The sequence below is a fragment of the Balaenoptera musculus genome, chromosome 15 (assembly GCF_009873245.2).
Source record: "Balaenoptera musculus isolate JJ_BM4_2016_0621 chromosome 15, mBalMus1.pri.v3, whole genome shotgun sequence".
Taxonomy (NCBI): Eukaryota; Metazoa; Chordata; class Mammalia; order Artiodactyla; family Balaenopteridae; genus Balaenoptera; species Balaenoptera musculus.
In genome coordinates this window covers 50,609,133-50,634,273 of record NC_045799.1, presented here as the reverse complement: position 1 = coordinate 50,634,273, position 25,141 = coordinate 50,609,133, and the positions used below count along the sequence as shown (strand labels likewise).

Here is a 25,141-nt window from a genome sequence, read left to right as displayed (position 1 = left end):
GGGTTGGGAGGGGGAGAAAGTGCCTGGGGGACCAGTGTGACAGTGGTGACTCGAGCTAGGATGGTAGCAAAGGAGATAAAAAAGAAGCACAAAAAGTACAAAAAAAAAAATCAGGCCAAAAGAATGGCCAGGACTTAGTGAGTCACTGGACATGGGAGGCTGTGAGGATGACCCCTGGGGCCCTGACTTTCAACAGAGCAAAAGCCTGGAACATCAGCCGTCTGGCCGCTGACCACCGAGCTCCTGGTCTCCACAGCTGCACTAACAGGTCATCCTCCCTCTCACAACAAGCGGGAACTTGGGAAAAGGGACCCTGCCCCCCACACGAGTGCCCCTCCCCAGCTGCCATCCTGCATCTGGTCATGAGGTCACACGAAAGCCAAACTGAGGGACATCCTGCAAGATAACTGGCCTGTGATATCACATCGTCAAGGTTGTAAAAAGCACAAAGTGAGAAGCCGATCGGGAACTGAGGACACCATAGGACTTGCAGGAGCCCTCAGGTCTTAGCGGAGCAGGAGGGAGGGAGGGAGATGGAGAGAGAAGAGTAATGTGGAAAAACGTTCACCTTGGGGAATCTGGGTGAGATTGTCCATAAATTATTTCTATATTTTTCCATAAATTATTCCAAAACAGAAACTTAAAAAAAAGACATTTAAAATTTAACTTAGAAATTCTAGTTTTGGGAGAACTAACTTGCCCCAGTCCCTGCCCAGCTGCCTAACGGCCACCACAGGGCCTTGAGGGTTCCAAGGGTTCCCGCTGGGCGAGCCTGGCAGGGTGGTGGGGCTTCTTCCGCATGTTCTGTTCTCTCTGGATGGAAAGCGCCTCTCTCTGCTCTCCTGTGCCTATTTGTTTTTTGAATTTATTTTATTTTTATTTATTTTTGGCTGCATTGGTTCTTTGTTGCTGAGCGTGGGCTTTCTCTGGTTGCGGTGAGTGGGGGCTACTCTTCAGTGCAGTGTGCTGGCTTCTCATGGCGGTGGCTTCTCTTGTTGCAGAGCAGGGGCTCTAGGTGCGCGGGCTTCAGTAATTGCGGCACGTGGGCTCAGTAGTTGTGGCTCGCGGGCTTTAGAGCGCAGGCTCAGTAGTTGTGGCTCACGGGCTTAGCTGCTCCGCGGCATGTGGGATCTTCCCAGACCAGGGCTTGAACCCGTGTCCTCTGCATTGGCAGGTGGATTCTTAACCACTGCGCCACCAGGCAAGCCCTCTCCTGTGCCTATTTGTTCCCATTTTTTAGGGAGAGTCTGTTGTACTTCTGGTGACTCTGGTAAGAGAGCTATAATGGACCAGTATTTAGAGGCAACCAGGAAAGGCAGCTCCGGGCACCAAATCTTAATGGCTTCATCTAAAAAAAGTTAACAATTGAAAAAAACTGTCCTGGGACTTCCCTGGTGGGCCAGTGGTTAGGACTCCACGCTTCCACCACAGTGGGCACGGGTTCGATTCCTGGTCAGGGAACTGGGATCCCACATGCTGAGTGTGGCATGGCCAAAAAAAACCAAAACCAAAACAAAACAAAACAAAAACCTGTCTTTTAATATGACAACACGGCAGAAGAAGAAATTGCATACCTTGTCTAAGCTGGGGTGAATTTACTATTTGTAATATGGGACACAAGAAGAAAACCTTCTGATTCAATATATTAACTCACTTATAAAAAAATGCCAAATGATCATCTCTGTAGAGTAGGATGATGGCTTCTGCCCCCTCCAGCTTCATACTGTCCAAATATTCTACAAAATGCATTACTTTTGTACAACTAGAAAAACACAGTTTTGGGTAAAACTTTCCAGTTGGATGCTTTCCTTACACAGCACCAGACACTGAGGTATCAGCAAATACCCACAGCCATGTCTCATGGACAGAACGTCCACTTGAGTTGCTTGTGATGAGTGGGGGATGTTACTAGCAGTTTCCTTAGGGCCAAGAAGACTTTAAGGTGAATGATGGCTACTAAACTCGCACCTTGTCTCTCAAACACTGTTTTTCCTCCTGTAAACCTAGTGCTTGATCACTGCGAGGAAGGCTCTTTGCTGCTCAGGACTGGAGTGAATGGAGCCCTCTGCTCCCTCCTCCCTGGGGGCCACGGTGGGCAGCACTGCCCAGGGGCGCCCACTCGCTCCCGGCCATCCTGGTCAAATGCCCTTTTCCAACCTTCTTTTCTAATGGGAAAGAACTCAGTGGGTTTTCAAAACTTTGTATTGGATACCGTTTCAGCATTTTTAAGGTCTCTGTAGAGGTTTTAGAAGCCAGCACCATCCATTTAGCTCTGCAAGTCTGAGCGGGACTCACTGGTCTCGATGACAAGTGTAAAACCCGCACAGTCAGAGACTGAGATGCCCCACACTTGCCACCCGAGGCTGCCCCATCAAGGTGCTCTTCCCTGGCTTGGCTAGATCTGCCTTGCTGCAATTCTCCAGGCAAACAACAGCCAATCACGGGACTTGGCACTTGAGATGAAAGAAACTTGCCACGTCTGGCAACCCACGCACTTTACAGAAGCGGCCAGTGGGGCCAGAGAGGGGGAGACTGGTCACAGGGCGTGCAGCTCCCAAAGGCGAGGCTGACACTCAAGCATCTGCAAACTCTGGGGCCTGGCCCCCCTCCCTGGACCCCACCACCTCTAGCTACCGTCACTCCCATCGAGAGAGTCACCCTGGGACCAGAACAGACTCGCAATCTCTCACTGTGGTTATTACAGGCAAGAAGTAGCGGGCAGAGGTGTTTGCTCTGCTCAAGTCTCTTTCTTTTTAAATCTGCAGATTCTGTGTGCTCAGAAGGCTGCAGGCGGCTCAGGTTACTCAGCTCTGACTAAGCCTTCTTGAGCAGAGTGGCCGGGGAGGCACGCACACGCCTGCAGCCCATGCTGTTCAGCCTCCCGTGTTATCAGACACACATCTAGGATCTCAGGCCCTGCGTGGAAAAAGAAGCCAGGCCACAGTGTACACTGGTCTTTTCCACAAAACTGAAAATGAATGTCTACTGGATTTAGTAAATGAGCTAGAATGCCAAAATGGTTACAGATTTTGGCCCTTTTCTTGGTTGTAACATCACATGAGGTCTCTCCAAGGGCATACTATTAGCATCAAATCACAGCCTCGATGCCGGCCAGCCAAGCGTTTTGTTCACTCTGTGGCTCTCTGCTCAGCATCTCTTAATAGCTGGGGCAAGGATGGGTCTCGGCCTCCAGGGCACTCTCCTCCATACCACATGCGCACCCCCAGCTCTTAGTCCAGGGGTGTAAGTGGGAGGCCAGAACCACACTCGCTTGCGGCTGCACTTGAATCATGCAGAGCAGAGCAGGGGCTTCATCCACGCAGAGCAAATTTTTAAGGTAGATGGTTATGATTCTTAGCATTAAGGTTGTCCATCTTTCTCCTTTTAGTTCCTTCTCGTCCACTATATTGACCACATAGGTACATGATGAAAGGAAACAAACCTACTCAGAACCTCGGTTAGGCATCAAATGGCCGCTGAGAGCAGTCAGAGAAGTGGGAGGTGCTGCCCAGCATGAGGGAGGCAGCCACTGCCCCACGGCCAGTGAGGGGAGCCCCAGAGCTCCAGTCTTCTGGGGGTATGCTCTCTGACCTCCTACGGCAGCATGACATGGAACGAAGAGCCCACTCCAGGGGTCAGGGTAGACTGCGTCTTGGCCTGGTTCTTCTAGGGCACGTGACCTTGGTCCACCCCCACTCCTTCTTGGGACCAGTTCCTTCCCTAGTAAATGCCTATGGCCACTCTGAACTCTAAAATCCTACGAGCTCTTGCATCTCCCTTAAGTTGAGAGCCCTAAATTAGTTTTGGTGGAGCCTGGCACCCCAATCAATAGGCAACAGCCTCTTGACAGGTGAATGAAAAAACCCAAGATCAACATAAACCACTGTAAGTAGGAACGATACAAGGCACTCTTAATTTTTATAAACACACTTTAAACCAAACTAGGAGGACATAAACTGCCCTGGCTTAAGAAAAAGCCAAAATACTGAAACAATCTTCCATTTCAATACTAAAATCAAGAATGTGTTAACCCAAATTAGTTAAAAAGGAATTTAGCTCATTTAATAAGAAACTTCCCATTCATAAACCAAAAACCCATCACCTAATGCCTGGAACAACAGAATGTCAGGGCTTAGAGATCATCTAGGGCAACTGACTCATATGACTGAAGGAAAATCAAAATCCAGAAGGGGGCAGGCGACATAGACAAGGTCACAAAGGCAAGGCAGGAATGAGAACCCAGGTCCCCTGAATCCACCTGGGTCTGACAACAGGGCTAAATATTTCATAGTGAATGAATGAAGGTAAGTGGTATTCCCTGCAATGCATGGTTCTTCTAACTGGTTCACAAATAAGTGATTTCCAGGTTATGGAGGTATCCTAGAATACGATCAAATACTTCAAAATTCTACTTCTAACTCCTCAGAAGCCACAGTGGAATTTCTCAGCATTTTCCACATAAGCTAACAATATTCCCAACGGAGGGAACCACAGGGCAAAGAAATCACCTCCGGAAACCTGGAGTCTTTCACCTGGTGCCAGAGGAGCAGCCTAACGGCGGCTTTGGTAATGTGTTTACCTCAATCACCAAATTCACCCATGTCACAGACCGTCAAAACATTGGATTAGGGATAAGGCAAAGATCTGACAACACCTCTTCTGGCTGCAGAACCATAAGAAGATCAGAAATCCCCTTTCTGGAAGGGTTTAAAATTAAAATTAAAATTGCAGCAACCAGAAGTTGTGACTGGGGTCTAGGACACGTTTGCGGAAAAACACACACAAAAGCAAAAAGAACTGGCGTCTGCAATGAGAAGTGGGTATGGAGGGGAGACGGAGGCCTGAGACAGTTTAGGATGCAAGGTCCCTCGGTGACGCCAGGTGGTTCAGGTCTAGGGTTCCTGGCTGGAGCAGCAGGCCAGGAGGATGGGGGAGCCAGGCATCAGCCCCTGGGCCGGGTTCGGCGTCGGGGGCGTTGGTGGGATGGGTGGGGCGACACCTGGGGCCCGGGCAGGGCGGGGGCTAAGGGCGGGGGCTAAGGGCGGGGCAGGACTGGGGTCCCCGGGAGGGGCCCCGGCGCCGCCCGGCCCACGCACCTCCTCGGCCTGCTTGCGCAGCGCCTTCTCCCGCTCGTACTGGGTGAGCAGCTGCTCGTTGTCCTCGCGCAGCAGCTCCAGCTCCACCTCGTGCTCCTGGTTCTCGCTGAGCACCGAGTCCAGATTCTCGAGCACGTTGACGACGAGTGGCATCAGCTCCTTGACCACCTCCTCGTCGTAGCAGTGGATGAGGCGCTCGAACTCGCGGTAGATGGAGCCCGCCAGGCCCGACACCCGCTCCGACATCACCGAGCCAGAGCAGTAGTCGTCCTGGTACACGACCACGCCGCCGCCCTCGTCCATCTGGATCTCCATCATCGCGGCCACCGCCGCCGCCAGCGCGGCCTGCTGTCCGCCGGCGCGCCCGCCCGCTCTGGCTGCCCGTAGTCCGCAGGCCGCGGCCCGTCGCCTGCGCCGCAGCCGCTGTCGCCTCAGCCACCGCCAGCTGATACTGATGCTGATGCTGCGCCCGTCGCTCAGCGGCCGGAAGTCCCGCCGCCCGGAAGTCCCGCCCCTCAGATAGCGGGGGCGGTGCCCGCCCATCCAGCCGGAGCCCCGCGGCGCCGCACCGCTAGGAGTCGCAGGGGCCCTAACGTAGGAGGAAGCCAGTCCCCGGGTCAGAAGCTCGGCCGAGCGGGGCTGGGAGCGCTTCCGGTCAGGTTCGTCAGAGCAGCTGTCTGCCAGCTCCCACGACGCAGGCGTGGACTTTTATAAAGTGACACCGTATGTCCTAAGTATATACAAATGACTTTGTACGGTTTAGACTTAAGCGAGCGTCCGTGTGCCCACCCTTCCCTCCAAAGAAATGGCCGTTATCTTTGTGCGCCCCTCCCTCCCTTCCGGAGTTGACCGCGACGCTGACCTGGTTAACTGTGACTTGCCTTTGTAGCTTCACTGCACAGCAGTATGCACTGCTACACACTAGGTACTCAGAGCTCCCTTCAGAGCGGCTGTGCCTTCCATGGTCCCTCCTGGGATTCCAAATAAATGCAAGTTGCCCGTCTCATCCTAAAATCCAGTAACAGACTCTCACTTGGTCCACTTCTGTGTCCTGATGTTGTGTAACTTCTTCAAATTTCCCAGTTTCACTTAAGCTACGTGTAGTCTAACATCTACGCTGAGTTTATTTCAATTTTTTTTTTTTGGCCTCTCCCCGCGGCATGTGGGATCTTAGTTCCCTGACCAGGGATGGAACCCACGCCCCCTGCAGTGGAAGCGCAGAGTCCTAACCACCGGACCGCTAGGGAAGTCTCTCAACAGTTATATTTTTCATTTCCATTTGTTCTGTTTGACTTTCTTATATTCTACCAGTTTTGATAGGCCCTTATTTCTTCCACTTTTAGCCAGTTGATTTGCATTTTCTTTCTCTGGTATCTGAAGACACCATGAATCTAAGACTTACACTTTCAGCTTTGGGGGCCACACAGGTGGCATGAATCCTGATCATAAAACCAAGAGTGACAGCTTAGTGTTAACAGAAATGCTCTTACCCCTGCCTTTCACCTGATGCGATGCTTCAAGGGGAGTTCATCCTAACCCGATTGCACCAGTGAACGTTCCTGCAGGTGATGCCCTAAATACTGTTGCACAATTTTCTCCTTGCAACCTACTGTGCTGTATGGATGCTCACCCACCCCACTAAGAAACGATCTGAGGTTTCAGTCTCACATTCAGACTGCCTGGGTTTTGATCCTAGCTAACTGTAAAACTGAGCCTAAAACAATTACCAACCTACTAGGAGTGTTATGAAGATCATAAAAGGGGCTTAGTACAATCTCTAGCAAATAGTAAGCATGCAATATAGACTTGTTTTATAGTCTCAAAATAAGCCAGGACAAACAGATGAAATGTATAATTTCTTCTGGTAAGCAAGTTACAGAGAAAGCTGGTGAATGTTTTGGGGAATGTTTCTGACTTCTGCTCTAAGCCTTTCCAAGAAATATGGCCCCTTTTCAATTCCTGAAATAGCAAATACAGTAGGGCAGCCACCACTACCACAGTCAGAGGCCAACTGACTTGTCATCAACTTTATTAGTTTTTACCACTAACATGTTTGGGCAGATTTGTTACTTGAAACTGGTTAAAGAAAAAGGAGTTTTAACAAAATGATATGCTGGATAATTCTTGATGCTTACTGAAGAACACTAGTACACTCTTGAGAGCTCAAGCTAACTGAATTAGAACTTGCTTCCTTTACAATTTGTAAAGATAATTCGCTATTCAACTTTTTCTTTCTCATTACAAGACCCTAAAATGTAAGTTGGGCACACAGGTTTCAAAAGTTCTATCAATACTTTAATTTCGAAGTATCCACCCCTAATGCCTGCTAAAAACTCACCTAGGTCCCTGTAATGTCCCTCTCATTTCTTTCTAAGTTCAAGTTTAGATAGCACTTTGTAGTCACACACAGAACAGGAATATTTCATTCATGAGCTCGAAGAACGCTAAGGATTAAGAATATAACGAGTTCAGAAGAAATGAACGGGACAATATAGGAGAAGGTGTAGACATCCTTGCAGGGTTCAACTCACAAAGGTGTTAGAACAAGTTATGCTCTGTCCAAAGAGCCATGTATTTCTGGACAAGGCACAGGACCGAAGAGGGAACCCTTAGATGTCTTCCACTTCTTCACCATAATGTAGGGGAGCCCACCTTGCTCCTCTGACTCAGCCACTGCCTGACCTCTGGAGACAAACAAGCTGTGACACTCCAAAACCTCAGTGCTTGCCTGCAGCTGGAGCAGCTGTTACAAATAGGTGATATACTGGTGCCAGTGCCTAGCCCAGTTCTGGGAACACGCTCTCAGATGAACAAGTGAAGACAGTGTCAGGTCACCCATGCTGGGTTTCTTTCTGAAGTGCTGTCCAGTTAGTTGGCCCTGATGCAGCAGTCTTCTAGAAGGAAGCCTCCTCTAGTGGAGCTCTCCAGGCAGGCAGTCTGAGAAGCTCCATCACCCTCAGTCCACTTAATACACATAAAGATATTAAGTTTGCTTGTAGGACATATGAAAATAGCTAATATATAAGAAAGAAGAAAAATCTATGCTTTCTCTACAGGACCTGAATCTACAGGCAGATTCTAATAGCTCAGCACATCATCTACTCACTGTCAGGCTTTCATGGAAGTTTCAAAGTCAACGCAGAGGCAAATTCTTCAGGAAAACAAGTGGTGTTAAGCGAAAAAAGAATTATTACCTTCCATTTACGGAAACTAAAAGAACGCTGCCACATTCCTGTCCATTCTATTCAAAGCAAAGTCTTTGGTTTTCAAATGAAAAAACCTTAAATCCATAAACTTTGAGAAGATTAATTTTGGCATCTTCTGGTTTGAAAAAAAAAAAAAGGCAAACCCCTTCAACCAATGAAAAGCTGTAAGGGAAGGAGCAGAGTTCAGGCACTCTGGAGAACGGACGTGGAGGAAACACGTGAACATGTCCACCCGCCCAACCGCACGCACACACACTGTGCACACAACCAATAGGCAAAGACTCTGAGTACGTGACTGCTAAGTTTAATTCAACGGCTACACCCACTCCTGCCCTGTAAAAATAACAGAATGCTCCTCTCAAAGTTACATCGAGATGTGAGCACAGGTTTGTTGTTTTTGATACAGTTTTACAAAAAGTTGGCACCAAATGCACATAAAGTTTTAAGGCTTAATAAAAATACAGATGAGTAATTTCTCAATGCAGCTTGGAGGTTGAGAAAAGGATGCTAAGAGTTAATGAAGCTTCCAAATACAGGCAGTCCCCAATGTACAGAGCATTTTCCAAATGCAAATGGCCTCCCCCATCAGGTTCGAAGGAGCAAAAACTTTTCTGCTGCTCCTCCCAGTGACCAGACTGCCCGGGGCTCTCTAAACCCATGCCCACGGCCCCGAGGAGGGAAAGGAAGAGGGAAGATGGGAACAAAAGTAAGGTGATGTAGTCACTGCTGCCCAGAGGCTCTGCTCTTGTTGTTTTCCTCCTTCCCCCAGGCCTCTAACCCCAGCTCTGCTCTGGAAGTCCCTGCCAGGGGACAGATCTAGAAAGCTCTTCCCCTCATGTAACTGACGGTGAGACTGAAGCCCCGAGGGCCAGCAGCACGTCAGGGTCTTCTTGGCAATCCAATTTGGAATTCACAAATCATTTTCTTGTATATTAAAAAAAAAAAGTTATAAATAGCAGTTCATTTCTACCTTTGGAACATCTTATTGTAAGTTAAACAAGTTAGTGTGTTTGAGCTTAAAAGCTAACCACCATTTATGACATTTTTTACTGTGGAAAAAAATGAATTCCAGACAACTTTCCTATAAATGACCATATGAAGGATGGAGGAGATAGGAAGCACTTGATAGAGTCACATGGAACCAGTGTTTCTCGGCTCCAAAGTCAGCAGGGGGACAGAAAAGCAAAGTGTCTTTGCTTGGCAAAGCACCGTGTGAACCCTCCCCCAGCGCCGGTGGAGGATGTGGAGCTTGGCAGGGAGCTCCTGCAGTCACCGGAGCGTCCAGGCCACTAGGAGTGTGACTACATTTTAACGATGAAGACATTTTCAGCACCTGCATTAGCTTTGTAGGCACTCGTACCAGTAGCTCCAACCCAAACTGTTGGTCCCACGTGACTGCAGTACAGGAACCGACACCGTAGCCCTTTAGAGGCTCAATTGGAGAAACTTTCACCTGACAGATTACAGCAGCACGATTCTTGCCAGCCCATTATCTTTGCTGGCAAATACCATGGAATGGGCCAGTTGAGACTTTACTGCCAAACTATTTAATCTCTTGGCCTAAGGTCTCTAAGACTCGTCTGGAAACTGTGAATATGATCCAGAGGTTCTGCAAACCTTTATAAAGGGTGGCCTAGGAACACTTTCCTTCCTCTTTGGTGTACCTGAGCAACAGACTTTTTTCTAGAAAGGTGTCAGAAACAGACCAGAGTCAACAGTTACTGATGTAAAGCTGGTACTTGAGAACAGGTCTTGAGCTATTATGACAGAATCCAAACCTAAGAACCCAAGGTTCTCAAGCATCTCTCCTTCCCACTGTCAGCAGGAATATAAAGGAAGACACATGAAGGAGTTAAACAATCCCATTACCTGGATAGATCTGGGTAGTTTTAAAGTCCTATAGAAGTTAGTGGCCTTGTAGATAGGAAGTGTTGCTGGTGAAGGGAACTGTCCCCATCATTGGTGAGGAGCAAAGGCCTAGACTTAAGGCTGATGAGGAAAAAAGGAACAATTCACAAGCAAAACTGCCTGTAAAGAGCCCAAAACCAGTCTCTCGTGGATGAAAGGGAGAGATTTCTACGTAAGATCTGGCCAAGGATTGAGAGGGCAGAAGCGGGGCACCTTGGGAGATCAGGGTACAAAATCTTTCCATAAAGCATAAGACTGAGAACAACATTTTGGTTTTTTGTTTACAGCTGCTGAGGAAAAGCAATGAAGATGTTTCAAGAAAATCTGTGGAACTGAAGTGAAAAACACTGGGGCCGAAGTCCCAGAAACAGAGACCGTGTCCATGAAGGGTAAACGGCGTCAGGATCTGAGGGGTCTATCCAGATACCCACCCTCCCCACCCCGCTAGGGTTTCAGTGTGTCTTGCTCTTCTATCCCACAGTAACGGACACGTGGTTTTTGGATTTCTCTCAAAGGCTTTAAACTCTGCTACTGTGTTAGTGACTCCTAGATACCCAATTAGCCAACACACCAAGGACGTGAAGACCCCACGCCTCAGGTGCACCTGCCTGGCACCACCTCCCTGCCCACCCACCCGAGAGCTCCTCTCACACCAGGGATCACGTTTCCTCCCTTGGATTCCGGGAGGCGAGGTCTCCGGCTTCTCGGGATGGCAGTGGAGCCAGAGCAGCAGCTTCAGGTGTCCACCCAACAGACCCTCTCCCCACCCCGCTCCTTCAGGCTAAAGAAACTATAATTTTGAAATCCTATCTCTCGAGTTTCTTGTCTGGCTATGGGGGACGCAGCAGCGTCTTAGTAGAAGGAGATGCTGGACTTGCCTCCAGGCGGGTTCAGGACTTTGTTGTGGGAGCGAGGCCTCGGGCCCAGCCTGGGCTCGTGGCTGTCAATGGTGGGCGCAGGCTCCTGGGCGCGGGCTGCTTCTCTCGGGCCACCTGGCTCACCCGGCTCTTGTCTGGCGGAGGCGCTGGCTGCGGCTGCGGGACAAAGTCAGCACAGCGTCCTGTTAGAGGCTGCCTGCCACCCAACGGGCAAGGGCACGCCGTCCAGGGAAATGCAAAAGAAGCAGAGCAGGTTCTGCCTGCCCCAGGGCTGGGCTGAAGCCGGGCCGGTACTGAAACACACTTGGAGAAATCCTTGAGGGATCATCTCCACACTGCTTGCTGGACTCCACTCCCCTCCATCCCACCTCAAGTATGAAAAGGAAACGTCCTCAAAGTGAGCTCGTCTTAAGTGGGGGGCCCAGCAAGGCAAGGCAAGGTTACTCTGGACTTTCTGAATGAACGAATTCCCATCTCTTCCTAATCGACAAAGGGAAATGGTGACCCGAAGGCAGAAATCAGTGCCTGCAGTCAGCTCAGAGGACCATGGGGGACTGACTGGGCCTGACACCCAGCCCCATGAGCGGGGCAGCTCACTGCGGAGCGACCCATCGGGGGGAGCCCCGACCCCACCACAGCCCCGCACTGCTCCTCCTCACCGCCCCCTGTCTTCCTCCCCTACCCTCCTTCATGCCCTTCTCTTCTGCCAGGTCTGCCAGCACTGCCCTTGGTCACAAGTTCATTGAAGGCTTTGGACCCTTGCCCTTCACTACATGAGATGAGCTTCTAGAAGAGGACGCCTTGGCCTTAGGCCCAGGCTGACCAGCACTGACAGGAGGTGCAGAAAAACCAGCAGGAACGCTGTCACCAGAAGTAACTGAGCCCATTTCCCCTGCCTCCTTCCAACACAAAACCCTCCTGCAATCACCACAACTCTGCTGTCTTCATCGGCAGGCTGGGGGGCGCACAGGGGTTTCCCTCCCCACCCACCAGCGGCCTCTGCAAAGCGTGAGCCCCGGCGAAGGGACAGAAAACAAGCTCACCTCTAAGGTCCAGTGTGTCCTCTCCCTCACACAGGAACACGTGGTCCTGTAACGAGGCAAACCCAGGTCAATCCGCCACTCGGACACCTCCTACCTCGCGCAGGCAGACGACGGGAAAGGCGTGGATGACCTGGGTCTATTTTTACCTTTAAGAAGTTTTTATTTGAACAATTTTAACCATAAACAAAACAGAGAGAAGAGCCCCGTGAGCCCCCAGGTAACCTGCTCTACAGCAAGTGACATCAGCTTGCTCGCCTCCATTCTGGTCTCAGCCACACATGCCTCCCAACTTCCAGCCCTCCACCCCTTCGTGGGATTATGTGAAAGCAAATCCCATATTTCATTTATCCATAAATATTTCAAGATGTGGCTCTTTCAAATGTCCTAAAAAACTCTCTCGCAACTGCAAAAACTAATGACTCCTTAAATGTCTAACACGTAGTCAAGTTTAAACTCAGCACATGTTCTCACAGCCCATCCGTGTTACACTGTGTCAGAACTTAATTCCTCTTTAGGGCTGAATAATATAACATCACATGTGTACAGCACAGCACATTCTGTTCACCCATTCATCTGCCGGTGGACACTTGGGTTGTTTCCAATCTTTTGTTATTGTGAATAATGCTATTAAAATTAAGTGTACAAGTATCGTTTGAGTTGTTGTTTGCACAATTGGGGGTATATATCTAAGAGTATAACTGCTGGATCATATGATAAATTCTATGTTTAACTTTTTCAGAAACTGCCAAACTGTTTTCCACATCGACTGCACCATTATACATTCCCAAGAGCAGTGTATGAGGGTTCCAATTTCTCCACACCCTCACCATTTCTTATTTTCCATTTTTTTTGATAATAGCCATCCTAGTGGGTGTTAAGTAGTATCTCACTGTGATTTTGATTTGCATTTCCCCACTAAGGATGTTCAGCATCTTTTCATATGCTGATTGACCATTTGTGTGTCTTCTTTGGAGAAATGTCTATTCAAATGCTTTGCCCCCTTTTATTCTGGTTCTGAAATTTTTATTTTTAAAAAATTTATTTTATTCAAGTATAGTTGATTTACCATGTTGTGTTAATTTCTGCTGTACAGCACAGTGATTCAGTTATACATATATATACATTCTTTTTCATATTCTTTTCCATTATGGTTTATCACAGGATATTGAATATAGTTCCCTGTGCTATACAGTAGGAGGACCTTGTTTATCCATTCTATATGTTAATAGTTTGCATCTGCTAACCCCAAACTCCCATGCCATCCCTCCCCCTTGCCTCTGCCCATTTCTGAATGTGGTTGTCTTTTTGTTGCTGAATTTAAGGGTTCTTTACATACTCTGGCTAGATAGCAAACCTTTGTCAGATATGTGATGTGCAAATACTCTCTCCCATTCTGTGCGCTGTCTCTTCATTCTCTTGATAGTATCTTTTGATGCACAAAAGTTTTTAATTTTAATGAAGTTCAACTTATTTATTTAAATTTTGTTGCCTGTTTTTGGTGTCACATTTAAGAAACCACTGCCGAATCCAAGAATAAGATCTGTCCCTATGTTTTGAGTTCATTTTTGTACATGGTGTAAGGTAAGTGTCCACCTTCATTCTTCTCATGTGCACATTCCATTTCTCAGCACCATTTGTTGAAGACTGCTCTCCCCTCACGAATGATCTTGGCATTCTTGTGGAAATATCAATGAACCACAGATGTGAGAGTTATTTCTCAGCTCTCAATTCTATTCCGTTGGTCTACATGCCAGCACCATGCTGTTTTGATTCATGTAGTTTTGTAGTAAGCTTTGAAATTGGGAAGTGTGACCCTCCAATTTTGTTCTTCATTTTCAAGATTGTTTGGCCATTCAGGGTCCCTTGAGATTCCATATGAATTTTAGGATAGGTCTTTCCATTTTTTCAAAAAACAAACAAAGCACCACAAACAAAAACAAACCAAAAAACCAAACCACACCACTGTAGGAACTTTGATAGGGATTGCAATCCTCAGTGTTTTTAAAAATTACTAAAATCTCCCCCTATTGACTCCATGTAGTTTCCTATATCTTGTATTACTCTGACTAAATCCCTGTAGTGTTGATTAATATGAGGATTGGTCTGACTCAGGCTTGGTTGTTTTGATATGAATTCAAAGGTGGTCCATGATGAACTTCTATCACGAGGCCTATAATTTTTGGAGGTGTCGTTTTGTGATGTTAGCAGCCACTGATGATTACCACCCAGATCTACAGTTTCATTACAAGTTTGCAAAATGGTGATATTTGAATTCTGTTATTCCTTCTTCATTTATGGGCTGGAATACGTTTATAAAAGGAAACTTTCCCTCAATAGCTGTCATCCTGAGGTACTGTTCATGCAAGAAACACTGGCTAAGTGCTTGATTCTATCTGTCAGCAGTTTTCCAGATGGTCCTCTGACATTCTCCGAAGGTGACAAATTAGATTTTAAAAATATTATCAGGAACCCATAAATTCTAAGTATTTGGTGAATTTTAATCCGATGCAGTTACTCTACTTATTGATTGATGACCACTAAAAATAGAGGAATGTTTATGAGAGGTGAACTCTCCTGTTTTATGTTCAGTATTATAAATATCCTCAGCATCCATCTGTGATGTGCAGAGAAGGGCAGTGGCCTACCTGCAGTGGGCTGCCCCCACCACCAGCGACCCCCAAGGCTCAAGTCATCACGAGGCTGGAATACATTCCTCCGATGACTCAGGAGAGCTCTGAAACTCGGTGACTAATGACTGCAGCCAGGAAAAGCAATGTCACCCATCTTGTCTCTTCCTAATAACATGTCACACCTGCCTCAGAGCCTTTTTAAGAGTACCTGGCTCAAGTTTTGCTTTTCTTACTCTCATGTCTGCTATCTGTATGCAGTCCATACCTTGGGTTTGTTTGGGTGTGCCATGGGTGAAGTAGCAGCGACTGGGGAGCCAAAAATGTCACTGGTCTTCCCACCAGGGGGGTTCAGACGCTGTCGAGTCTGCACAGGCGTGGATTCGTCAAATATACCACTTCCTTTCCCCCCTGCAGAAAAAATCAGGATGGTTAGCAACCCGGAACATCCACCCCACCCACCCTCCACACTCATGACTTCAGAGACCTCCTCTCACCGCAGTGCCAGTCCTGAATTCAGGCCAACAAGGGTGGGGTGATCAGGTTGATGAGCATCCCTAAAGACCCATGTCAAACCCAGCCCCTTTCCCGGGGGCCAGCTGGGGCCTTCCTCACGAGAACTGAGCTGTACCGGGCTTGCTGCTAGAAGCGAGACGGTAAGATGGCATAAAACAGCATTTTCCCCTCTAGAATTTCCTTAACCCTGAATTTTTCATGTTTTCCTGCTGAAGAATCTTCTACGTTAAAGCCATGAAAAGTTCTTTCATAGATTAAAAGCAAACACCCGCTAAATTTTGAGGTCAGACAGACAGAACTGAATTAATAACATGCCCTATTCAAGGCAAACCTGTAATCTGGAAAACAACATTTACTGAGAATGACTACTCTCCTCACCTCAATCTGTCTGGAACTTCCAGTGACAACTAGATATGTCACTGAATTACAGACATTTAACATCTTTGCTGCCAAGTAGAAATGATGTGATGAGCTACAATGAAAATATGCATCTCAGATGTAAGTTCTTATAAGCTGATGGCTAAGGCATGAACGTGAGAAGTAAATACCGATGTTAAACAGGAAGATGCGAGCACACGCCGCCAGCCCGTCCCTCTCTGCACTCAGCAAACACCAGCGCCTCCCTTCCACCAAGCGACCACTAAGATTTATAATCTTACAGGAGAAAGAAGGTGCATCCACAAATGGCTATGAGACCACACACAAGTTGCTCGGCCCCTCTGCGCCCCACATTCCTCACCCTTCGAACGGCGGTGGTACAAGGCCCTTCCTCACGGCGCTGTGAGGGAATTCACTGACGCACTGTCGCTTGTGTGTCAGATGCTTACGACAACATTGGGGACATAAATGCTCAGTCAGCATTTGCTAAAGAAGCTTCCCTCAGACACTGTTCAGTGAAAAAGGCACAAAACGATCTAGACAGCACACAGCGTCTCACTATAAAAGGACCTGTATGTGAATAAAGGGCACTGGTTACTCCACTTCCCTCCCTGCAAAGTGCTCCCCTCTGGGGGCCATGTGTCTGCTCAGGAAATGGGGTGGCTGTGGTGCAGGGGCTTAGGACTGCGAAACATATTCATTTTTATAGTTGTGATCTTTATTGACTGTCTCCAAGAAATTCAATTTTAAACAGTCACTTCCAGGCTGTAATAACCCATACTGTTAGAACAGGGGACGGTGTACCATGAGAGGAGCACGGAGCTCCGAGGAGGAGGAGGCTCCACTGGGGGCTTGTCCCCTCGCAAGCCCTCAGACTCGACCAGCCTTCCGGGATGCCGGTTGGTCGTCTGGGGGACACAAAGCACAGCTCCACAAGGATGGGAACCTGGCCCTTGAAGCTTTTCTGGGCCAGGAGAAGCTTAGAGAACGGGTGGGACTGACCGCAGGAAGATGCACACATTCGTGTCGTTTGAGGCCGATCACAAGCCTTCCAGCCCCAGCCACGGCCTCCCAGGGACCCGCAGCCCTCAGGCTGGGGCAGGCGGCACAGCATGGGGTCAGGGCCCAGTGCCAGGCAGGATCCTGCTCAGCCGCTGACCAACTGTGTGACAGCACCTGGCTGGGGTCGTTGGTGAGATAAGTGAGTCGACACACGTGGAGTGGGCAGAGCAGAGCGTGGAAAGGAAGCTCCCGGTCATGCTGCTGGGCTGCTGTTACGAACAGGGTGTCGTCAGCAGAAATGTTTGGACTACAAAGTGGAGAAAAGCTGCTGCCTGAGGTCACCCCTCGCTGCTTGTTACCATGCTGTTGCTGGTCATGCTTAAGTAAATTCTTTGTAAGATAGCGTTCAGCTTATTTTAAAATGCAAGATAAAAATAAAAGTAACTCAATTTCAAGTTTTTGGCTAAAGGCACTGCTCATTTAAAAACATTTTAAGAACTGTGAAACATGACACAGACAAGTACCTAAAATATAAATAAAGCAAACACCCAAGTAACGATCACAGATGATCACGCGTCTTTCAGAATTCTATCAACTCCCAAAAACCTGTGTGGTTCTGTGTCCGAATTTTCTGGAAACTACAAACTTCTTCTAGTTTTACCATGTATATGTCCAACCCTAAACAACACAGTTCTGTTCTTGAATTTTATGAAAAGTAAAATAATAGACACACTGCCCGTCTATTATTCAACATTTTATCTGAAAGATGAATTCGGCTATGAAGGTGGAAAAAATGCTCAATTCACTCATAACTGAAGAAAAATAAATTCAAGATACACTTTTTAAAGAACCAAATCACAAGGCACAGCGCCTTGCGTGGGGAGCAAGTGCTACAGATGTCCTGGAGCACACGTCTGAAGACCAGTGGAAGCACCAGCATTTTATTTATTTATTTTTATTATGATTATTTATTTTTGGCTGTGTTGGGTCTTCGTTGCTGCACGCAGGCTTTCTCTAGCTGTGGTGAGCGGGGGCTACTCTTCATTGCGGTACGCGGGCTTCTCATTGCGGTGGCTTCTCTTGTTGTAGAGCACGGGCTCTAGGTGTGCAGGCTTTAGTAGTTGTGGCACGAGGGCTCAGTAGTTGTGGCTCGTGGGCTCCAGAGCGCAGGCTCAGTAGTTGTGGCACATGGGCTTAGTTGCTCTGCGGCATGTGGGATCTTCCAGGGCCAGGGATCAAATCTGTGTCCCCTGCATTGGCAGGCAGATTCTTAACCACTGCGCCACCAGGGAAGCCCTAGAACCATCATTTTAAACTGACCCAGCAATTCCATCTCAGGAAATTTATCCCAATTGGTATATTCAGGAGGTAAGTTGGGAGCATGGGCTTCAGAGTCAGGAAAACCTGCATCCAAAGGCTAGTTCTGCCACCAGTGAGCTGTGTACTCAGGCAGGCCAGTGAAACCCGAACCTCAGCTTCCTCCTCTGTAAAGGGGGTAATGCCACCTATCCCCCAAGCTGTGGAGACGACCGACACACAGCACAGCCCCTGACAAACACCAAATGACCCACCCGTATCAATCACCACTGTCAGGAGGAGGTCTAAACCAGAAGAGTAGATGAAACACGGCACCCGACCAGCCTGGGTTAACTTCCAGTGACGGCCGGTGGCAAGTCCCTTGCTCCGAACGTGCTCCATTAGGCCCTCCCCGGAGTCTGCGGGGTCGAGTCTGCGGGGCTGGACACACCAGCAGGTTCCCTTCTGGGCTGCCCTTGAAATTCATCACAGGTAATTTTCTTCCTTCTTTCCTTTCTTCCCTCCTTCCTCTTTTTTTTTTTTTTAATGTAATTCATTCATCAGTTAGAAAGAGCTCTTGGGTGACAGGAGGAGGCAGAGCGGGGACTCCGGCATTTGTTAAATGCTCAACTATCATCACAGAGCACTTGGCAGGACAGAAAACAAACCCCAAACAACAGGACCGTGAGAAGCAGACATTTTGGCACAGGGCTTCCCGTCGCTGTCACGACACCTTGCAACTGTGCACAACGCAGGGGTTTTCTATCTCTCCAGTCAGGAGGGGCCCAGGCTGCCCACAGGGCACAAGATGGGCGGGGGAGCATGAGATTCTGAGGGTCTGGCAAAGCAGCGCTGCCCCACGCTGCCACACTGTCTAGAGAACCCGAAGCCCCAGAGACAGCTGCAGCCGCGCATGGTGCCGAGCCAGAGCCACGGCCGCTGGCGCGCCCACCTCCAGTGCCTCCAGTCTGAGTCTACCTGCCGCATCACATCGTTGGTACAAAGGATGAGCAGGGCCGAGCACTCCTGGCCCTGCATCCTCACAAACTGGGTAGGGGAGAATGTTATTCAGCAAGAACCACCTGCTTCTCTGCTATAACTAAATCCAAAGATACCACTAACCTCCACCCCTCCTTACCCCCCACCCCAAACCACTCAAAACAACCAAACAACCAAAAAACTAGCTTTTGAATCTATTGCTTTTGTTCCTCTAGGTTTGTCAAGCAATATTTGTACCCAGAATTGGGGTGGGGTAGGGAGTAGTTCCAGCTCTGGTTCTGCTTGATTTCGTTATTTGTCTGAAATTCTGACTCCCGTGTTGGGTCTCTCAGATCTTTAAGGATGGAACAAACCTTGTCTTCCCCTCGTAGATACAGACAGGGGAAAGCTCCTCAGGTAACTATCACTGTGCAGTTGCTCAGCTGGACTGTCCATCAGCCAAGAGAAACACTCTTCTGAGATTCCCTCCCACTGGAGCCACTAGAAGGTGGGTAAGTAGTGAGGAGCCACACAGATGTGTGCCAGGCCGAGCCACCCTTTTTAGTTTCAATCCTACTAACAATCTGATTAAAACTACTCCAAATGCACAATTTGCACGCAATTTCAAGAATCTCAAGGAGTCAACGGGACAATTTGGGGAGCATCCGTGGTGGGAACCAGAACCCCACCATCTGCCTTTGTACCCTCAGTGCCTGTACGCAGCCAGTACCTGGTGACAGACAGATGAGGGGGAGTCCCAGAATGACCGAGCCACCTTCAGGACACAAAGCACAAGTCAGGATAAAACTTTCCTTCTACTCTAGGACTCTGATGGCAGGGGATAACCTGCACCAGAAAATATTTGAAAGGATCAATATAAAGAAAGGGAAAATTTTATCAAAAGAGCAGCACAAAAGAGAACAGGTAGAGGCCAAAGGATTAAGGAGTCAAAAGCCCATACCAGGGGGATTGGTCCTTTTGGGTATGTTCTGAGGTTCTTCAGTTGATCCAAAAATATTAGATGCCATCCTGTCGGGCCTGCGTGGAGGTGCGGCTTCTTCTGGATGATCACTCGGCTCTCCTCCCGGGGGCTTCATGGCCCTGCAAGCAGACAGGGTGTGAGGGAGCGACAGATGGCCCGGGCGCCACCATCCAGGGGCTGTGGCACAGCAAGTCGGGGCAGACATCTGTGGGAAAACCACACACCGTGGCATGACAAGCTCATGGCCGCTGGCCAGCCAGCAAACCTCCCTCCCTGCCCTTGAGTTCCCTTAAAGGTTTTCTCTGTACATCTTGATTATGCCAAGACCTCCAGAGATGTGCATACTCTGAAGTTACTCCTGTGACCTCTCATTAGTAAAATTAAAGTTTCCATAAAACAGGCAAACTGAGCCAGTTCAGTAGAATTTAATAGTCACTTTAATTAGCAGACAATAGTGCTGGGTGTTGTGGCTCACACTCGCTCAGCGTTTATACACGCTAACTCCTGTTCCAAGGACCTGACACGGCCACCCTCTAAGGCAGGCATGATTTTCACAGAGGTTGAGTCTGAGCTAAAGAGAGGGCCACACAGGAAGTAGCAGAGCCAGGACTCAGACCCAGGCAGTGTGGCTGCAGAGCTCAGACTACACCCTAATAATCCTCAACATCCTCTAGAAAAAAAAGACGGGGCAGTGCACCACTTACCCACAGAGTAAGCTTGACCCAGAGAGCTGCGTCCTCAAAAGGGCAGCCACTGGCCACTGTGGCTAGTGGGCACTTGGACATGGGGGTCTGGGCTCTGATGTGCTGTAGGTATAGACTACACACCAGACTTCGAAGACTCAGCACAAAGAAGAAAAGGCAAAATATCTCTTTAATTGTATCTTTTACATTGATCACATGTTGAAATAATGTTTTGCACATATTAAGTTGAATAATATCTATTAAACTTAATTTTTCCTGAATCTTTTTACTTTTTAAAATGTGGCTACTAGAAAATTTAAAATTCCTTATGTGGCTCACATTTCTAATGGAAAGTATCAGCTCAGACCATGGGGAGCACCACCCCCACTAACCCACGTGAGTCCTGGGAATCTACACCAGGCTGATGGTTTCCAGTCCCAAGGTCTGATACCACCAATGACAAGTTAAACATCAGACAGATCAGAACACACCAGCTGGACCACTGTTCACTTTAGATCGACGCATGTGCAGAGTGTCACCCCAGCACACACTGGCATCCTTCAAGTGTGGATTTTAATTAAACACCCACAGAGAGCAGTGCTATTCCCACACTCAGTCACCACCAGCCAAATCTACTGTGGTCTCGATCTTTGGGAATCTGCCATGCACTTGGAGGCTGGATATTTCAGAAGTGGATGAGCAGGACCTTGAGTCACTTTTTATTGCAATAACTGAAGAACTAAGAAAATTCCATAAAGCTCTTCCCTGACACCCCAAGAGCATCGGTTTCCTTCAGCAGGGCAGCATAACACTGAATTCATATGCATCTTTACAGGAAACCTATGGCCGCACTGCAGGATCTTAGCTCTCCCACCAGGGATGGAACCTGTGCTGGCTGCAGTGAAAGCGTGGAGTCCTAACCACTGGACCGCCAGGGAAGTCCCAGGACACCTAGACTTTCAAACGTATTTTAAAGCAGAGTTTTAAACTGCTGAGTGGCCCCTGCTCTTTCACCAGTCCTAAGCAAGAGGACCGCCTGTGACGCCAGACATTTAGAAAGAAGTGAAACTGCAGAGCTCGCCACACAAAAGCGATGCAGACACTAGAAGAATAGGATGTTTAACATGCTGTTTCCTCAACAGAGCTAGAAAGGGAGCTGATCATTCGTTGTAATTTAAAGGGAACGGAGTTCTCTGCTCTCTGGCTGTAAAGCAGGACAGCAGAAAGCGCTCGTCTGCTCCGAGGGCCACCAGCGTGCCTGCTCACTGGGACGGAGACCGCAGGCAGGCCGCTCGCCACCACCCAAGCCGCCACCCAAGCCGAGTGTGCAGTGGGCCAGCCTTCCACATGGGTTCAGTCACATCAGCTTGAAGGAAGGGGACGGGGATGCCTGTCCAGCAGTTAGCATTTCCTTAAGGATTTGATAAAGAAAAAAATTACTCGGTTTAAGGGAAAAAACCTTTTTTAAAAAAATGACCAATAACCAGACTTAAATTAGAAAGGCATTAGTAAGACCTCACGTCAGGCCCTCTGGTGGGGGACACCCGAGGCCATCTGACTCCCACACCCATTATAAATCTCACAGCCCCGACACAATGACATTCCCGATTTTTCTTGGCATATTTTCAAGCAGGTCCAACAGGCTTGGGTCTCTGAGATCTGCCATCCTCAGAACTGAACTGAACTTAATATCAAGTCTCATACTGGCATGAGTTAAACTTCCTATTTACTGACTTATTTGCAACACAGCTTTTCTTTCAAACTCTCAAATTGTCAGACCAGATGCAGGGTAGGCTCCCCAGCACTCTCTCCTCTCACATTCCACATCCCTGGATACACGCCTCTCCCTGGCCTCCCCCGCTTGCTTCACTCTAACTCGAACGTTCCCTGAGCACCTACCACGGGTGGGCCTGCGCCAGACCCTGTGGATGGAAAGACGAGCAAGGGCAAGTCCTGGGCCTGGAGAAGCTCCCAGCTTTCTGGGAAGACTAGAGCTGTGCAGAAGCAGTTTCCGTGTTCTGCGTGAGTGATGCCACAGAGGCACTGAGTGTCACTGGAACTCCAAAGGCACCTTTGGAGTAGGTAAGGCTCAAATTGTGTCTGTGGTCTCCATGAGGAAAGAGAACCACTGCAGCACAGGAGGTAAGCGATATTTATTTGAAACCGTCAAATGTTAATTTGGGGTGGTAGAAATATGTTATTATATTATTTTGTGTACTTTTCTGAATTTTATTTTACTTTACTTTGAAAAGAAGGGAAGGAAAGTGGTGCCCAAGAATGTTGTAGCAGAGAGATTACTGCACACAATGGCCAAGTTTCCTGGGAAGAGGTGGCAAGCATCTCCACCACAAAGGCTATATGGGGTGGCACTAGGGTCGCACAGCCTTGCAGCAGTCAAGCAAATCACACAGGCTGCTCAACAGGGTCTCGAATAAACCGGACTGAGAGTTAAATAGACATTTCCATAAAAACAGAAGCTGCAACAATGGCTCAAGGCGGCCCTCATAGGCTCACTATCAAGTGCAGGTATCACTTCGACCCTAATTACAGGAGGGGGATGGGAATACCAGTAGCTCAGACGTCTTGGGGATGATCTCACTACATGGGGATGCTTCCCAGTTATGGCTTCCTTTTTCAGTACCCCTTGGATACATTTCAATGAAGACATTCCAAGTACACAACAGAAACTAAGGGGCACATGACAAGAAAATACACACAGCTCAAGTGGACCACAGAACCAGCAGAGGCAGAGGCCACATCAACGCTCACCTGGAGGGACCCATGCTCGTGACCCCCCCCTCCAACAGCTTATTCCTGTATCCCAGAAAAGCTATGGGGGACCTGTCAGGCTTGGAGTGAAGCTGCAAAATAGACCTAGATTAAATTCTTTACAAATATACATCCTACAGCTTAAAAGACCTCAGATTAATGATGGCTAAAGCATAATGCTTTTATAGTTCAAAATCCCTTTAACACCAGATAATCCTTCAGCAAGAAAACAAAAGTAGGGTTTTTAGAGAGGAAAACCTAGCCCAGTAATCTTACAGCCACCACTTGATTCCTTTCACAGCTAAGTAAAAGGCCTGTCGAGCCAGTCAATTCCTTTAAGACAAAGCTGCTAACTGATCCCAAGCAGGAGCTTCCAATCGATCATCCAATTAAGATGGGTTTTCCTTCTCCAACATCCTAAAAGGAAGAATCTTCTCCTTATCCTCTCCAAAAACTAATGCCCCAAAGAAATGTGGGTATCAGTTTAGAGCACCAGCTCTGCACTGTCTGCTACAGCTTGGAAGTCAGCTTCACATCAGCGTTCCTCACCGTGCTTATTCGCTAACTGGACCAATGTTTGCTAGGCATCCAGTGCCAGGCTGTGTAAACAAAGAAAGAGTGTACTTAGTGGACACAACGGAGAAAGTGCTGGGAAGCAGCCCTTGCCCAGCTGGTGTGGGTGGTGCAGAACAGCAGCTTTCAGGCACCAGAAACCTGACTCATTCTGAGCACTCCAGGATATACTTCTGGCCCCATATCAGCACAGATCTAGACGGGAGTGATTAATAGTCACTGTTACATGGGATAATGACTCATTATTTGGGTAGGAGTATTACTGAATACTGACCTAACTCCCTCAAATTTACAGGGATTTTATCACTCAAAACAATTCTTTTATTCTATGTACTGTTTACCTCAAAAGACGTCACACTCTTCTGCTTTTATTGTGGGGCTGGGTCACAGAAAAGGCTCACAATAAAGAAAACTCTTAGGCAGCTGAAGAACCAGCTGGACAACGCAAGTTGGCTCCTCCAGCGGCAGGACACCGCCAGCTCTGGCGACTCTATGTGACTCCCAATACCCATTGCTCTACAAGCTGAAAAGAAAGCAAGCGCGCTGCTATGTGTTCCTGAGTGTTTAAACCCAGTCGAAACTCTCCTTCTATCACTTGCTGTCCCGCCTGTTTCCTTGTCAGTAAAGTGGGGGAGGGCGCCGCCTGGCTCCCGGTCTGCGGCAGTGCTGAGGGCTCCCGAGACGGGACTTTGCCCCGAGGCCCATCCACTCGCGCACACGCCGCAGGGCCCCAGAATCCCCGCAGCGCCGCCTCGCCCGCCCCCCCGCAGCAGACGGCTCGGCCAGCATCTCCGGCGCGCTCGCCAATGAAGGGGCACGTGCTGGGACCGGACGCGCGGGGAGGCGCACTCAGGCCTCCGGGTCCCGCGGGCGCGCCCACCTCCCCGACCCGGCCGCGGAGACCCCGGCTCTGTGAGCTCACCGCGGCCGCCCCACCGCCCCCGCGCACCCCACGTGACCGTGGCTGAGCCCGCGCCGCACCTGGAGCCGACCCGGCCTCCCTTGCTTTCCGGCGCCCGGAACATGTCGACCGCCACTCGGAGCCTCCCGGCCGCCTCGCCGTCCTTCCCGCCCGGCCCCGCGCGACCCGAGGCCCGCCTTCTCGCTCTTATTGGGCGCCGCCGACACCAGTCAAGCTGCAGCAGCCTATCGTGGTGTCGGACTCCGCCCCACGAGACGGAAGCTTGGTGAGGCCTGCGCCGCGCT

The 25,141-nt window shown here is 48.8% G+C and overlaps 2 protein-coding genes across 12 annotated transcripts in view; both read right to left on the bottom strand.

The window, feature by feature from the left end:
• The window catches only part of MAPK8IP3 (mitogen-activated protein kinase 8 interacting protein 3), a 46,852-nt gene extending 41,281 nt beyond the window's left edge, over positions 1 to 5,571 (bottom strand). For 3 of the 11 annotated variants that reach the window (XM_036825728.1, XM_036825730.1, XM_036825729.1), the window contains exon 1: positions 5,097 to 5,568. In XM_036825728.1, the coding sequence (XP_036681623.1) occupies positions 5,097 to 5,414 (318 nt within the window). In that variant the 5' untranslated portion in view covers positions 5,415 to 5,568. Of the gene's footprint in view, positions 1 to 5,096 lie in introns of all 11 variants that reach the window. The other 8 variants (XM_036825732.1, XM_036825734.1, XM_036825737.1 and 5 more) reach the window with 4 other exon arrangements.
• A 3,013-nt stretch (positions 5,572 to 8,584) lies between these two features.
• On the bottom strand, positions 8,585 to 25,026 carry JPT2 (Jupiter microtubule associated homolog 2). Its single transcript, XM_036826138.1, has 5 exons — positions 24,917 to 25,026; positions 19,890 to 20,029; positions 15,027 to 15,169; positions 12,132 to 12,177; positions 8,585 to 11,244 (listed from the first exon to the last, which is right to left on the bottom strand). Exons 1-5 carry the CDS (start codon positions 24,958 to 24,960, stop codon positions 11,063 to 11,065), a joined length of 555 nt encoding a protein of 184 aa, XP_036682033.1. The 5' UTR covers positions 24,961 to 25,026; the 3' UTR covers positions 8,585 to 11,062.
• Between the last annotated feature and the right edge of the window lie 115 nt (positions 25,027 to 25,141).

Coding starts and splice junctions, on each gene's coding strand:
- JPT2 (XM_036826138.1), bottom strand. CDS start 24,960: ATGTTCCGGGCGCCGGAAAGCAAGGGAGGCCGGGTCGGCTCCAG. Junction 20,030..24,916: donor GGAGGCCGGGTCGGCTCCAG/GTGCGGCGCGGG, acceptor GTCTGCTTGCAG/GGCCATGAAGCCCCCGGGAG. Junction 12,178..15,026: donor CACACCCAAACAAACCCAAG/GTATGGACTGCA, acceptor GCCTCGTTACAG/GACCACGTGTTCCTGTGTGA.